The following is a 13,709-nucleotide window of genomic DNA, read 5'->3' as shown; positions in this document are numbered from 1 at the left end:
AATATTTGGGATGAAAATAAGGAATGGGTTTGCGTGAGTTAAATACATGGGCGTGCTATCTGATGGCTGATTCCAAACTGGTCTATTTTGCACTTTTTGACAGTCAGCGAAGATGTACTCAGATGTGGTGTGTAAACAACCTGGAGGATACTGGTAAATTCATTCGGCCCCGTCAGGATAAAAACAGGATAAAAACACCAGCATTTTGTACAACCCGAAGGAGCCAGAAAATGTCCAGAAAATTTTTGCGCTTTGTGAAAAACAGGGAGATAAATTTCATTTGCTCATATGAGGCAAGCAAATCACATTACCAGAAATCATGCACTTATCCAAAGAAGTATTTTGACTCAAAAGTGTCCACGTGTCAAATGTGGTCTAAGTTCCTTGAGGAAAACCCAGACTTAAAGACAACCAATTAAAGACAAAACAACAAGGGTCCACTTTTAGGTTTTAGGTCATTTAGAAACATTTTTAACAGCAAATTGAAGGAAATGCTTAGTTTTAGAAAAGCGAGACATGTGAAATGTGGGACAATAATTCCAATAAATTGAATGAACAAATGAAGCAAACTGGATGGCAAAGGTCCGAAGATGAAATTTGTTAACTGAGAAATGAACACCAGTCTAACTTACAAGAAAGAGAGGCTAGAGTCACTTCCTCGTGTATTTAACTATTCTTGCTGCAAAAGTTCAACAGGGTTAGCTGTTACAACAGACCATTTCATAGATAAAAATTGCATTGAAATGGACTTGGATGAGTGGCTGATGCATTCAACTTCAAACTCAAACTCCAAAATGTTTTAAATATAGATACAATCTTTCTGAAGTTGAGAAACTGACAAGGACCCTCATTTGACTAACATTACTAAGTCGGTACCTTTGTTGGGTTGTGATATCTTCAACCTTGTGGAATATTCACGCGGACAAAATTATCTCTATGCCTGTACTTTGCTGTTGTACAAGTACCTTCACTGTTATACACTTACTCAGCTTAGTGTGTATACGTGTTAATCATTACCTAAGTGATGATAGTTAATTGTTGATTGATGTAACAGCGCGTTGTTAAGCAAGTTATTTAGAATCGTATGTCAGTTGTAATCTCTTGTCGATCTGTTCGAACCGTTTTTTGGTTCCATCTCCGACCATCATGACTCATCAGGATTCTACCTCTCCCGTTCTTCCCCGACGCTCAGGCAGAAAAGTCAAGCCGAACAGGGATCCCGACTATGAATACGTGCAAATGCGTATTGATCAACTCGATCGCGAATTAGTCGCATCGGGGCTATCGCCTCGTGCTCCGTTAATAACATCTCATGCTCACGGTTCTCATGATTCTCCTTCTTCGAGGCAGCTCTCTGATCCTCCAGTCGCTGTTCCATCCACATCTGCACTAACAGCGGAGATCGAACTGGCTCAACTGCAGCGAGACAAGTTGGCTCTCGAGCTGGAAGTTTTAAAGCTTCGCGCCGCAGCGGCAGAAACCAAGGTTGAGGGAGTGGAGTCGAAGCCAAGCACAACAAGAAAGAAGAGAACTATCGACTGGCCTCACGAGTTCTGCTCAGGTGCGCCCACTTTAGAATTCAAGAAGTTGGAGATGGCCGACTTTGTTGCTGGTTTTCTCGCCATGGTTAAGCCATATGAGGCCAAGCGCAAAGAGGTTATGCTCCAGCTCCTCGAGTTGTTAATGCGCAAAGCCTCTAGCTATACTTGGAGGAGTGTTAGGGGATTTTATGCTCATATTGCCAAGCAAGTGGAGTTGTGTCGCCTGGAATTTGATGATGAGTCTCAAATCCGCGATTCAGCAACCATTTTCTTCAAGCATTCAGATTTACGGTCTTCCACTCCCCAGCCACGCTCGAATAATTCGGCTGGGGGCGGATCTTCTTCTGGTAGCGATATCATCAACAATAAATCGTCAAAGCCAGATTCTTCACAGGCCAAGGCTTGTCGTCAATGGAATTATCTCGGTTCTTGCCCCTGTGATTCAACTAGCGCGTCGTACGCAGGGCATCACAAATGTCGAGTCTGCGCTAAAGATCATCCTATGCTTCACTGCCCAAAGCGACGTGCTCCTATTCCTGAAGTGAACTTCAATTCTTCAGAGCCGGCGTGACTCGCGAGCTCAAACCCGAGTACGGACCCTTTTCCGCCCCAACCGACTCCAGCTTTTCCTTTGGACTTATCGCCCACGGACATCCCTAACACTAGATTTAATTCCTTTTCAGATGACTTTGCTGCGACCGCAGTAATTCAGCATATTCTGGCTTCTAAATCAGAGTTTCCCAATGCCTTTGGAGCTCGTCTACCCGTTACATCTCAGCTCAACATTCCCGCCTGGGAGTTTTATTTACGGGACTACCACGATACTCACGTTGTTGACTTTCTGCGCTTTGGCTGGCCGGTGAGTTATACAGCTGAGATTCTCCCTTCTTCTTCTTCACGTAATCATCCCTCCGCGGTTGAATTTGCCGACCATGTGGAACATTATATTCACACTGAACTTGGTTATCATGCTATCGCTGGTCCCTTTCAAACCAACCCCTTACATCAGCCTTTGGTTTGCTCACCTTTACAAACTGTTCCTAAGCGGGGCTCTAACAAATGGCGCGTTGTAATGGATTTGAGTTATCCGCCAAATTCCTCTGTAAATAGCGGCATTTCAGCTTCAAGTTACCTTAACGAGCCATACAAACTGAGACTGCCCGGCATTGATCGTTTATGCCAGTTTATTCTTCAACACGGCCGCGGTTGTCTTCTCTACAAAAAATATTTGCAGCGAGCTTACAGGCAACTCCCGATCGATCCAAAAGATTACAATCTACTGGGCTTTCAGTTTAATGGCAGACTGTATTTCGATACTCGTTGTCCGTTCGGCTTACGGACTAGTGCTATGATATGTCAGAGAACCACATCGGCTGTTATTTATATCTTTACTCAACGCGGTTACACAGCAGACGTTTATTTAGATGATTTTTACGGCGCGGAACATCCCGATAGAGCATTCAACGCCTTTCACGAGCTTCAGTCATTATTCGATAGCCTAGGCTTGCAAGCTTCGCCTGAGAAAGACTGCCCTCCAGCTACGAACATGATCTGCCTGGGCATTGAAGTCGACACGACCACTTTTTGTCTTCGCGTGCCGCGCGAGTGTCTTGATGATTTGTCACTCGAACTGACACATTGGCAAACTCGAGACTCTTATTGTCGCAAAGACTTGCAATCTCTTCTCGGAAAATTGTCTTTTGTGACAGCATGTGTCAATTCAGGTCGTATTTTCATGTCACGGTTGTTAAACAATTTACGTACATTTCCATCTTCACGACGCACGGCGGTAGTTTCAAATGACATGAAATTGGACATTGCCTGGTGGCTTACGTTTCTTCCTCTGTACAATGGTGTTTCCTTCATCAAGTCAGATTCTTGGTCTTTTGAGGATTTACATTTCTCCACGGACTCTTGTCTTCATGGCGGTGGGGCTACATGTCTCGACCAATGTTTCTTCGTCACTCTTCCTACGAACATCGTTCAGGAAGCGGAGCATATCACTGCCTTAGAGTTATTTGTTTTGGTGCTCGCCGTTCGAGTGTGGGCGTCTACTCTCGCTCGCCGGCGTTTTCTCATCTCCTGTGATAATGAAGCCGCGGTCACCGTCATTAACTCTGGCGTCACACGCGACTGTTTTATGCAACATTGTTTGCGTCAGCTTTGGTTTACAGCTTCTTTACACGATTTCGAGATTCGTGCATCCTTTATTCCAGGCGACCACAACACCTTGGCGGACGCTCTAAGCAGATGGCAACTTAACTCCAAGTCTCAGCGTGACTTTTATTTTTATTGTAGTAAGCTAGGAATTCAGTATTCTTTTATTGAGGTGCCAGAACACCTTTTCCGCTTTCAAGTATCGTAGTTTTCTTCTACCTTTTAGTAGCTTCATAAGTACTTATTTTCACTTTCTTTCTATCTATTATAGGCCATTATCCCAGGATCCTGGTAATCGACCAGCTAAGAGATGAGCTTAAATCTCAGGCCTATGCCGAAACCACTCAGAAGAATATGAAATCGCATCTTGCTTCTTATCTTCGTTTTTGCGATAATTTTCATTTTCGTTCATTTCCTTTGGACGCTAATATCGTGTCTCGTTATGTAGCTTATCTTGCTTATGTTGGTCGCCAGTTCGGCACTATCCAGCACCATATTTCTAGTCTGAAACATTTTCATCAATTGTACGGTTTCGCTCTGGGCTGGGAACAGAATTATGTTTTTAAGCTTATCATCAGGGGGGCTAAGCGTTTTCTCGGTATGCAACTAAACAGGAAACACGCCATTATTCCGTTTATGTTGCATCGCATGGCGCTTTTCTTTGATTTACGTATCCCATTACATGCCGCCATGTGGGTGCTTTTTCTTGTTGCTTTCTTTTCGTTTTTACGTAAATCTAATCTAGTCGTTGACAGCCTACGCAGTATTTCGTCCCCTAAGGTTGTCCGTCACGGTCAACTTATTGTTAAAGAGCACACGGCATATTTGCGCATTTTTGAAACAAAAACAATTCAGTTCGCTCAGCGTTCTCTAAGCATTCCCTTGCCAGTTATTCCTGGTTCAAAGCTTTGTCCAGTCACTGCTTTAGAAACGCATCTCGAGTTGAACCAGGTGCCCGCTAGTGCTCCACTTTTTTCAGTGCGCGACAGTTCTTCGGCGTCCTGTCAGCCTATCACTTATTCACAGTTTTCGCGTTTTCTTGCTAGGTCTATCCAGGCAATCGGGGCAGATCCTAGTGCATTTTCTCCTCATAGTTTTCGGCGTGGGGGTGCTACTTTTGCCTTCGATTGCGGACTCCCCGCAGAATTTATTAAATTACAAGGGGACTGGCATAGCGACGCTTATTTAGTTTATCTCAAAATGACCGATAACCAGAAACGAGCCGCCGTAGATGCAATGGCCCAGAACTTACAGGGCTTTGGTCTCTAGCTAGTTTTTTCTATATATATATTTTTTCTTTTATTCTTTAACTTCCTTCAATTTCATAGACACAGACAATCTAGTTTGGGTTTGGGTGTCGGAGTTTTATTTCGTCTCTTGATCTCAGTGTAACAATAAAGCTCCGAATTTATTCCCAAACTCTGGTCGTCTGTGTTTGAATGTAAACAATTGTGTTAATCATTACCTAAGTGATGATAGTTAATTGTTGATTGATGTAACAGCGCGTTGTTAAGCAAGTTATTTAGAATCGTATGTCAGTTGTAATCTCTTGTCGATCTGTTCGAACCGTTTTTTGGTTCACCCTAATTCCCTCCCACCCTTAAGGTGTCGGAGTTTTATTTCGTCTCTTGATCTCAGTGTAACAATAAAGCTCCGAATTTATTCCCAAACTCTGGTCGTCTGTGTTTGAATGTAAACAATTATGTTTATCTGCTGAGAAAGCCCGAATTATGATAAAGTCTGAGAATATTAATTTAGTTGAAAAATCCTGACGGGCCATCAATGAAACACAAAGCGAAGACAACATATACCTTGTGTGACTGTCGGTAAGTTCCAAAAGATCATACTCACGGCTTGTAAATGAACTGCCATATCTTTAATTTCACTACATCTGATACACAAGTCTTCCGTACCTTCCTTGCCTTGAGACTTCCGGCATGTAGTTCAGAATTATCATAATCTTTGACGAAAGAACCAAGGCGAAAATAGTACATTTACAAAGGTTCAAGGTTCGACCTTGTTCGGAACAGCAAAACTCATGCGCCTTTTTTGTCATGTGACTCTACATCGAGAGAAAACTTGCGCCTAGTGCGCAATACCGCTGTTCAACTCAATGCGGTAGCATTTACACCTTGTTATAAAATGTACTTCCACTTCTTGTCTTAATTGTTCTTCTGTGAAGCATCTAAGGAAAGTTTACAGAAATCAGTTTAGAATATTGTAACTAAAATTTCAATAAATGCTCACCTCTTTATGTTGAAAGAGACTTTCTGTGCAAAAACAGCTGCAATTCCCACTGTTACACATTTATTTTATCTGTACTTGGATTTCTCAGCTCTCATGCCAAGATTACAAAGTAAACAAAAAACGACTTGAAAACGTTCGTGATTCGATCAAAGCTGAACAATAGCATTAAGAAATTTGAAATTATAAATTACCTGATTGAGTTGCTGTTAGAAGGTAACAATAGCAGAGAGCATTCTCATGGTCTTTGCCAGATATGTCTGCTGACACATTGCCTTTGAATTCTTTTCGCACAAGTTGAAATGTTACTTTGTATGGTACAACCAAACAGGAAAAAAGGAAGCTGGCAGGTAAATTTTTCCAGTGTTTCATACATCCATAAAGTTGCCACTATCCTAAATAAATGCCTCAAACAATCAATAAGTACATTTTGATTGCTTAGTCCACTTTGAGACTGTGGCCCAGGTTGCACCCCCATCCCCAAACCCACCCCTGTCACCCACATAAAAACCTTCAACTATCCTCAAAGCATTAAGATGAAATCTGCTAGGAGATAGAGGAATATTAGCTTTTACTGGACAAAAATCTGGTACCAGAATAATTTTAGGTATTTTATAGTCATTTTAACATTTTCTTAAAGCTCGAGACAAAAATAGTTTCCTGAAATGACACCAAAAGCAATTTCCTGTGGGAACTTGAGAAAATAAATTTCAAAGTTCAAATAAATTGTGCAATCACAGGTAAACCCTCAAGTGTGATTCCTTCTTAATTCGTTTTCCTCGGGCAGCTTTCTAGCAATTTGATCTGTTGTCTAGTTTTGTAAAAACTAATTGTTGTTTTCTGGGCTAAAAAAACACTCTTTAAATAGACCAATGGCATCTGTGCAACTTTGTGCATTCCTTGCATGATTACTAGACCTCACTAGTAACACTAGTGAAAATTCATTGTTTAGGAGCTGATTTAGCAATGTTTCTTCACTGATTTGCATTTATAATTGACTGATCAGCCAGCACCAGTTGTCTCCTACGACGGGTAAATCTCAGCACCTATAAATGAAACTCTTTGAAAGGTGGCTCACAAGCACCTATGGGAGCACTTCAAAGACGCCTCCCAAATTTACGAACGTTGTAGCTGATCATTACAGATTACCTGCTTCATACTTTGTACAAGTAGTTCAACGACTTAACACATATGTCCACTGCGTATAATAATCATAGGCTCGGTTCAAAATCAATTTCTTAAGTTGTTTAGAATGAAAGTGATCAAGAAAAATTGTATGTAAATTAAGCAAACCCATTATCAGCAATTTAACATTGTATCTTTTTTACCTCATGTTTATCAACAATTTAACAAAGCAGTTCTTGTTTATGGCAAGCAGAGGCCATGGCCAATGGCATCAACGACCCAAGTTGGGAACATTCAAGGGTATACAGGGATAGCCCTGCAGTAGCCAAGGAGAGAGCCAGCTGTTGAATTTGGGGGGGGGGCATATAATGGCTGAAAGAATTCAACATTACATGTCCCTCAACGCCAAACCTGCGCCACCAATTGAGGTAAGCAGCTATGCAAATTATATCTCCTGTTATCTCTGGAATTGTAACCTGTTGGGAATGCTGAAGTTTGTTTATTTGTCAAGCTTCACGAGGTGCTGAGTGACGCAGTAAGAAAGGGGGAAAAATGTGCCTTCACCTCTTGGCGAAAAAGCTTAAGATATAATGGCAATTTCTAAATTTACATGCAGCAATTACATGACACACAGTGAAGTACAAATGTAAACTTGAGATGCAAGCTAATAAGGAGTTGTTGTTCCTGTTTTTGCTTACTGAATCAGGCTCTCCTGTTTAACTGTTCTTAGTGTTGTCCAACTCTACTCAATAGAAGCAGTTGTGCAGAACAATGAAACGGATTTTTGTAGCCGTTGACTGTGCACATAAAATGCTGTCAAAGTCCTCATTTAAGGAAAGAAAACATTAGATAAATCTTTTACAAGACATTGATCCATATAGAGGAAATGTATCAAAGTACGTAGTATCATAGTACGTTTTAACCTGTCATTTGCTTTTTTCCTTCCCCTTCGTGTTAAGGGTTCCTCAATAGAGCTAAAGTCTCGTAAAATAAATTTATACAGCAATACTACACACTAAAAAGGGCTGCCTGAATTATATGCATATATGTTTGGAGGCTTGTTATGTACGGATAGACGTATGTACATGTGCTTCAGTGCTAAGTTGTGGACACCTGCCTCAAACTATGAAATATTTTTATGTTCCTCATGGACAAAAAGAGTAGTATGAAACACTGTGTAACACTTTTTTGTATTTATATTTAGGATTGATCCATATAGAGGAAATATCAAAGGCGGATTACCTTGGGGTGGAACATTAAATCATTTGAGGAAAAATGCAAATGTAAGGCTCTTTATAACTCTCCCAAAAAACCAAGAAATCCAAGGGTTTTTCTTGTCTCCCTCCACAACATAACAGAGTCGGCAAAGTTACTATGGGATTACAATGATAAAGAGTGGGGGTTGTATTCCCATAGCCAGACCCTTCCCTAGTAACTTCAGTTGTAGTGGTACTATATGGTACAAATAAATGGCTTGTTGGTAAAACAGGAACTGTGTATTTGTTCAGGTTTGTAGATAAAATGAACATCCCCACCAGAAAAAGTGTAATTAAAGTTATTAACCCTCTTGATCAACAGAGTCTTCTTCACAAGCTGATGAAGAATAACATGCTTGTGAATATTCAGATATATATTTTCATGCTAACTTTAAACAGTATTTTTTAACTTGATTAGCTACAGGTCTCTGTTCATTTCTTGCAGGTAGGAGTACTTCAGAATTCAATTCTGGCATTTGCTTTTTTTTGTAAAACAGAACCGTTATTGGCTTCTCATTAACGTCAATATTAAACCGTATATATACTTTCTCAGGATGATATGAGTTTGAAGTTCACTCCCATGACTTCTCCATAACCAAAATTTAGCCACCCTAACCTAGGCTTCAAATTTCTCCTTATCTAGATCCTCACTCCTGGCTATATCCTGCCTCCTAAGCCAGGAATTATAGTCCTTGATCATGTTTAAATTGCCCAATGTACCTCAATATTTTTAAAGGATTGTTTTTAAAGCAGGATTGAATGAGGTAATATCTCTGTTGAACAATCTACTTGACAAAATTGGAACAAAACATGGCAAATTTGATCCGCTAGCTATCTGCTGTGATAACCCTCAGGGCCAATTTAAAGAATGCCTGGTTTTTTACCTCAATCACCTGGTGAAAAAGGAAAAGTTTCTCAGAATAGATCTCAAGTTTTTTTTGGAGAGACATTTGTACTCGATATGCAACAGGTGATTTGGCTGTATACAGAAGTTCTTTTACACAGTAGAGAGGTAAATATAGTAACTATAGAAGTGGTGTGTTACCACAGGATGTCAGTTAGTGTGTTGAGATCAAAATGTACTACACAAAAATACAGATGAAGCTCTTCTCCAAGGATTTAGAAATGACATCGAATTTAAAAAATTTATTGAGTTTGTTACCTAATCTAGACAGGAGCAAGTTTATTGGGTAACTGCACATGCTGGACAAATCAATCGGCTATCATGGCCGTCTTACACATATCAGCGATTCTGGGAAAGTTTTCCTGAAGAAAATTCTATCCACGTCTTCAGAAGCCTAAAATCTTTTTACAAAAAGAACACTGTGCACATTGCTTAAATGCTGTGTCTGATTACTGGTTCAAAATAGGATAAACACATAAGCTTAAATACAGAGTACTCTTACCTGAAAACTCGTGCTCACAACCAGAACATTTTCAATACGTTGTGCACGAGTAATCAATAAAAACTTGATAATTGGAGAAAGCACAATTTAGCTTCACTGGTCATTCGGTATTCTACAAGTCCAAAATGAAACCAGCACACGTTCAATTAAAGCGTTCATGAAAAATTGAGAGAAAGTGGATGTTGTACATTCCACTATATTGTGACTATGAACATCCGACTGACTTTGGTTCAATTTCCAGTTACCGAAAACCGAACAGTTCCAACCACAGTCCGAAAATTGGACACGCTACTTACTTACGCACATGATAACATAGTGGCTAGTGTTGCCTAGCAACAGTAGCCACAAAAATTTGACTTTTCACCCCAAAATTTCAATATCACTATGACTAAAAATCGCTGTTTATAAAATTAAAACAAAGATTTAGTCTATAATTTGACAATTTTATTACAACACAACACAGAAATCGAGGTCCTCTAGGACTCAGATTCCTTGGAGACCCTCTTGAATATGCCCTATGCATAACTAATGAGGACACAAATCCTGCTTGTGATTCATTCTAAAAAAATGCTTCTCAATAATTTCCACTGAAGTGTTACACCTAATCTTTAAATCTGTCATTAGTAAGAAACACGTATAGAAACTCCAAGCGTACACCTAACAACTTTGCTTGTTTTACATTCAATTTGTATTCGTGTGACGATAGCATGACCATGTAAAAAGTCAGATGTGAATTAAAAAATGCAACTAACATAGTAATAAATAGGCTATTAAATACCTTCCTCATTGCGAGATTCCACAAAGCCACTCCTGGCTTATCAACCCACTTCACTGGGACTCAAGCCATTTCACTTTGATAGAAAAAAGTGGACATTTGTTTTGCATCTTAAGGAGACTGAAATACTAACCAGCTTCCGTGCCGCACTTCACACCGGCAAAGAGTGAAAAGCTTTTCGCCCATCATCTTCAACATTTCGCCATATTGCGCGAATTGAGCTCATGTGTTTTTCATCACGTGATATGAAAGATGCCACCCATATTTGGATAATCACATGTTATCAACACTGGTGATATTCAAATTCTTAAGATAACAGAAACTTGTTGTTGAGATGACTTGTTAAAGAGCTGACTTGAATTGATTTTGAGCTGACTAAAATGGCAAACGATTTTGTGAACAGTTTCGCTCACAGCCCATTTTTGGTCAAGGTAACTCTAGGTAATAATATTCTCTTTCAGCGGTAGAGGACACCTTTATGTGTTTACATTATTTTAATTTAAGAGCTTCTGGTTCAGCACGCCACTTTCCGGCAAGTCTGTTAGGCTACAACTTTCAGCAGGAATTTCTAATATAGCTTGTTTATGGTAAATAATTAAAAACATTTCCATATCTACTTTTAACGCAATAATTAGCACACGTGATTTATGCAACTAGTGAGTTCGTCTAAGACCTCGTTCATCTTTCTCCATTCCAATCATTTATTAGAGCATTTGGCTTTGTCGCGATCTATATTTGGCAGAGTCTGTAAGACTGAGGACGCTTTTTACGCAAAAGTACGGTGGAGAGCAGTCATTTACATTAACATTTTTTAACTCACAAAATCCCAGTAGTGTCAGTTTGCAAGTAGCAACTGGCAACTGACGAGATTCATTTAGAATCGGAATTGCAGTCTTACCTTAGCAGTAATATGGCAGAAACACTCACCAAAAATGGTTTTTTCACCGAAACCACAGAGCAAGAACTAACTGAAGAAATGCAGACCGAATTTAGCGATTTAATGGAAGACGAAAACAGCCTTCTGTCTGAAGAAACGAACAGATCTGAAGACGAAATCCCCAGCACTCAAGTACAGAGGCAGAGACCTAAAATCAGTAATGAGCACAGATTTAAACAGCCTAAAGAAAGACACAGCAACTCGAGCCACCAATACAACGGTTTGGGCAGGAAACACCATCAGGAAGACAAGTCCACCAAAACTAACGACAGCACTGGTGTGAAGAGATCCCGCCAAGAAGAAGAGCTGAGTTCAATACAAGAGAGGATTACTAGCTCAAACAACTCCATCGGTTTTCTTAAAAACCACTTGGAGAAAGGGACTTGTCCTAAGACCTTAAGATATAACGTGCGGGCAAACATTACGCTCGATGAGGATTTCAAAAAAGAAATAGGTTCGATCAGGAAAAAAGCAGAACAGGCTCTCATAGGAGCACTGGTGAAATTTCATCATAGGTGCATTGAAAGACTCACAATTAAGTTAAGAAAGCTTGAGCAAGCAAAGTCTCGAAGGAGCAACTTTGTAAACAAGCAGTCTTCAAACAGAAAACAACCGCCCGCTAGTGAGAAAATTGTATAAAAACGAGAATGTTGATGAACTAGCCACAGTCATTTTAGCCAAGATTAGCCACACACTGCTGGAAAAGATCAGGTCTGAAACAATGAATAAACAGAGTGAAGCTCATCCTGTTGTCCTATCTGTCTCTTTAATAATAAGGGAAGAGGGGATAAAAAACAACACAACAACAAAGCGGCGAAAAACCACAAAAGAAAAGAAAGGAGAAAAGACCAGAGTAAAAAGCGTTTTCACAATGCCATTGAGTCACACAAAAAACATATCAAAAACCTGTCAAACACACAACTGACAGACGAACAAATCACTTTACTATCACGTGGTTTAAAATTCATTCCAGTGCCTATCACAGGAGAAAATCTCATCAGGGGCCAGTTACTTGCAGATTTTAATCAATTTGCTAGGCGGATGCGCCTCCAATATCTCTTCCACAGGGAGGAGAGAGAGCCTCACCCTTTCCATGTTAAGTCAGACTGGAATTCACCAGTTCAACTTTCTGTAGCATTAGAAACATTCTTAGAAGTCAAATTTGAACTTGCTACAATCAACATTGAGAAACCAAGACAATCTAGCACATGGAGAGCGATGTGCGTTCAAAGAACTTTTGCGTGACAAAAACATTATACTCAGGAAAGCTGATAAGGGAACTGCAACCGTTGTAATGAATAGAGAAGACAAAATACATGAGGGTCAAGCCCTACTCAATGACATAAACAACTATTGACCCCTAGAAAAACCTATGGTTGATACCACAGCCAAAAAAGTACAGCGAGTGATTAAGTCACTGCTTCAAGAAGAACACACTGATGACATGACGGCGAAATGGCTCTCCCTTACGACAAACCCTCCAAGAATACCAGTGTTTTACACACTCACCAAGATTCACAAACCGAACCCTGTCGGTAGACCTAGTATATCAGGGTGTGATGGCCCTACAGAACGTATCTCAGCTTTTGTCAATCACCTTCTTCAGCCTATAACACAAATACAACCTTCGTATCTGAAAGATGCAACAGACTTCATCAATTTTGTAGAGAAGACAAAATTGCCTCTCAATACCATCCTAGTCTCAATGGACGTCACTAATCTCTATACTAACATACCACAAGAGGAGGGTGTTAACATTGTATGCGAAGCATATGAAGAATTTCATCAGGGGAATCCCCCCATACCCACCAGATATCTAGGAGAAATGCTCCGTCTGATCCTACAAGAAAACTCACTCCAATTTAACAGAAAAGATTTTCTCCAATCTCATGGAATGGTGATGGGCACAAAAATGGCTGTAGCATTTGCTAATATCTTCATGGCCAACATAGAACGCGAAATACTGACACAAAGTAACACAACACCCATCTTTTGGAAGAGATTTATTGATGACATCATATCAATGTGGGACACAAACAGAGACAAAATAGAAGAATAACTCTTGAAGGCAAACAGCTTTCACCCTACTATCAAATTCAAAGCTGAAATATCAGAAATAGAGACGACTTTCTTGGACGCTGTAGTGTAAAGGTGACAGATTCCTCAAGGAATCTATACTTGATGTGCGAACACATTTCAAACCTAGAGACCTTTCAATACACGAGTTTTTATTTGTGTCACCCACCAAGCGTCACGAAAGGCTTTATT

The 13,709-nt window shown here is 40.1% G+C and overlaps 2 protein-coding genes across 2 annotated transcripts; both read left to right on the top strand.

Moving 5' to 3' along the window:
- The first annotated feature begins 1,001 nt into the window (after positions 1 to 1,001).
- Positions 1,002 to 3,963, top strand: LOC145501337 (uncharacterized). The gene is made up of 2 exons (XM_081480829.1): positions 1,002 to 1,561; positions 2,225 to 3,963. The coding sequence occupies exons 1-2, from the start codon at positions 1,147 to 1,149 to the stop codon at positions 3,904 to 3,906; spliced, it is 2,097 nt and encodes a 698-aa protein (XP_081336955.1). The 5' UTR covers positions 1,002 to 1,146; the 3' UTR covers positions 3,907 to 3,963.
- An 8,850-nt stretch (positions 3,964 to 12,813) lies between these two features.
- On the top strand, positions 12,814 to 13,500 carry LOC145500271 (uncharacterized). Its single transcript, XM_081479770.1, has one exon. It carries the CDS (start codon positions 12,814 to 12,816, stop codon positions 13,498 to 13,500), a length of 687 nt encoding a protein of 228 aa, XP_081335896.1.
- The last annotated feature ends 209 nt before the right edge of the window (positions 13,501 to 13,709 follow it).

This window comes from Orbicella franksi, chromosome 10, assembly GCF_964199315.1.
Source record: "Orbicella franksi chromosome 10, jaOrbFran1.1, whole genome shotgun sequence".
NCBI classification, from domain to species: Eukaryota; Metazoa; Cnidaria; class Anthozoa; order Scleractinia; family Merulinidae; genus Orbicella; species Orbicella franksi.
Note: the sequence above shows the minus strand (reverse complement) of the source record. Positions and strands in the feature narration are given on the sequence as shown.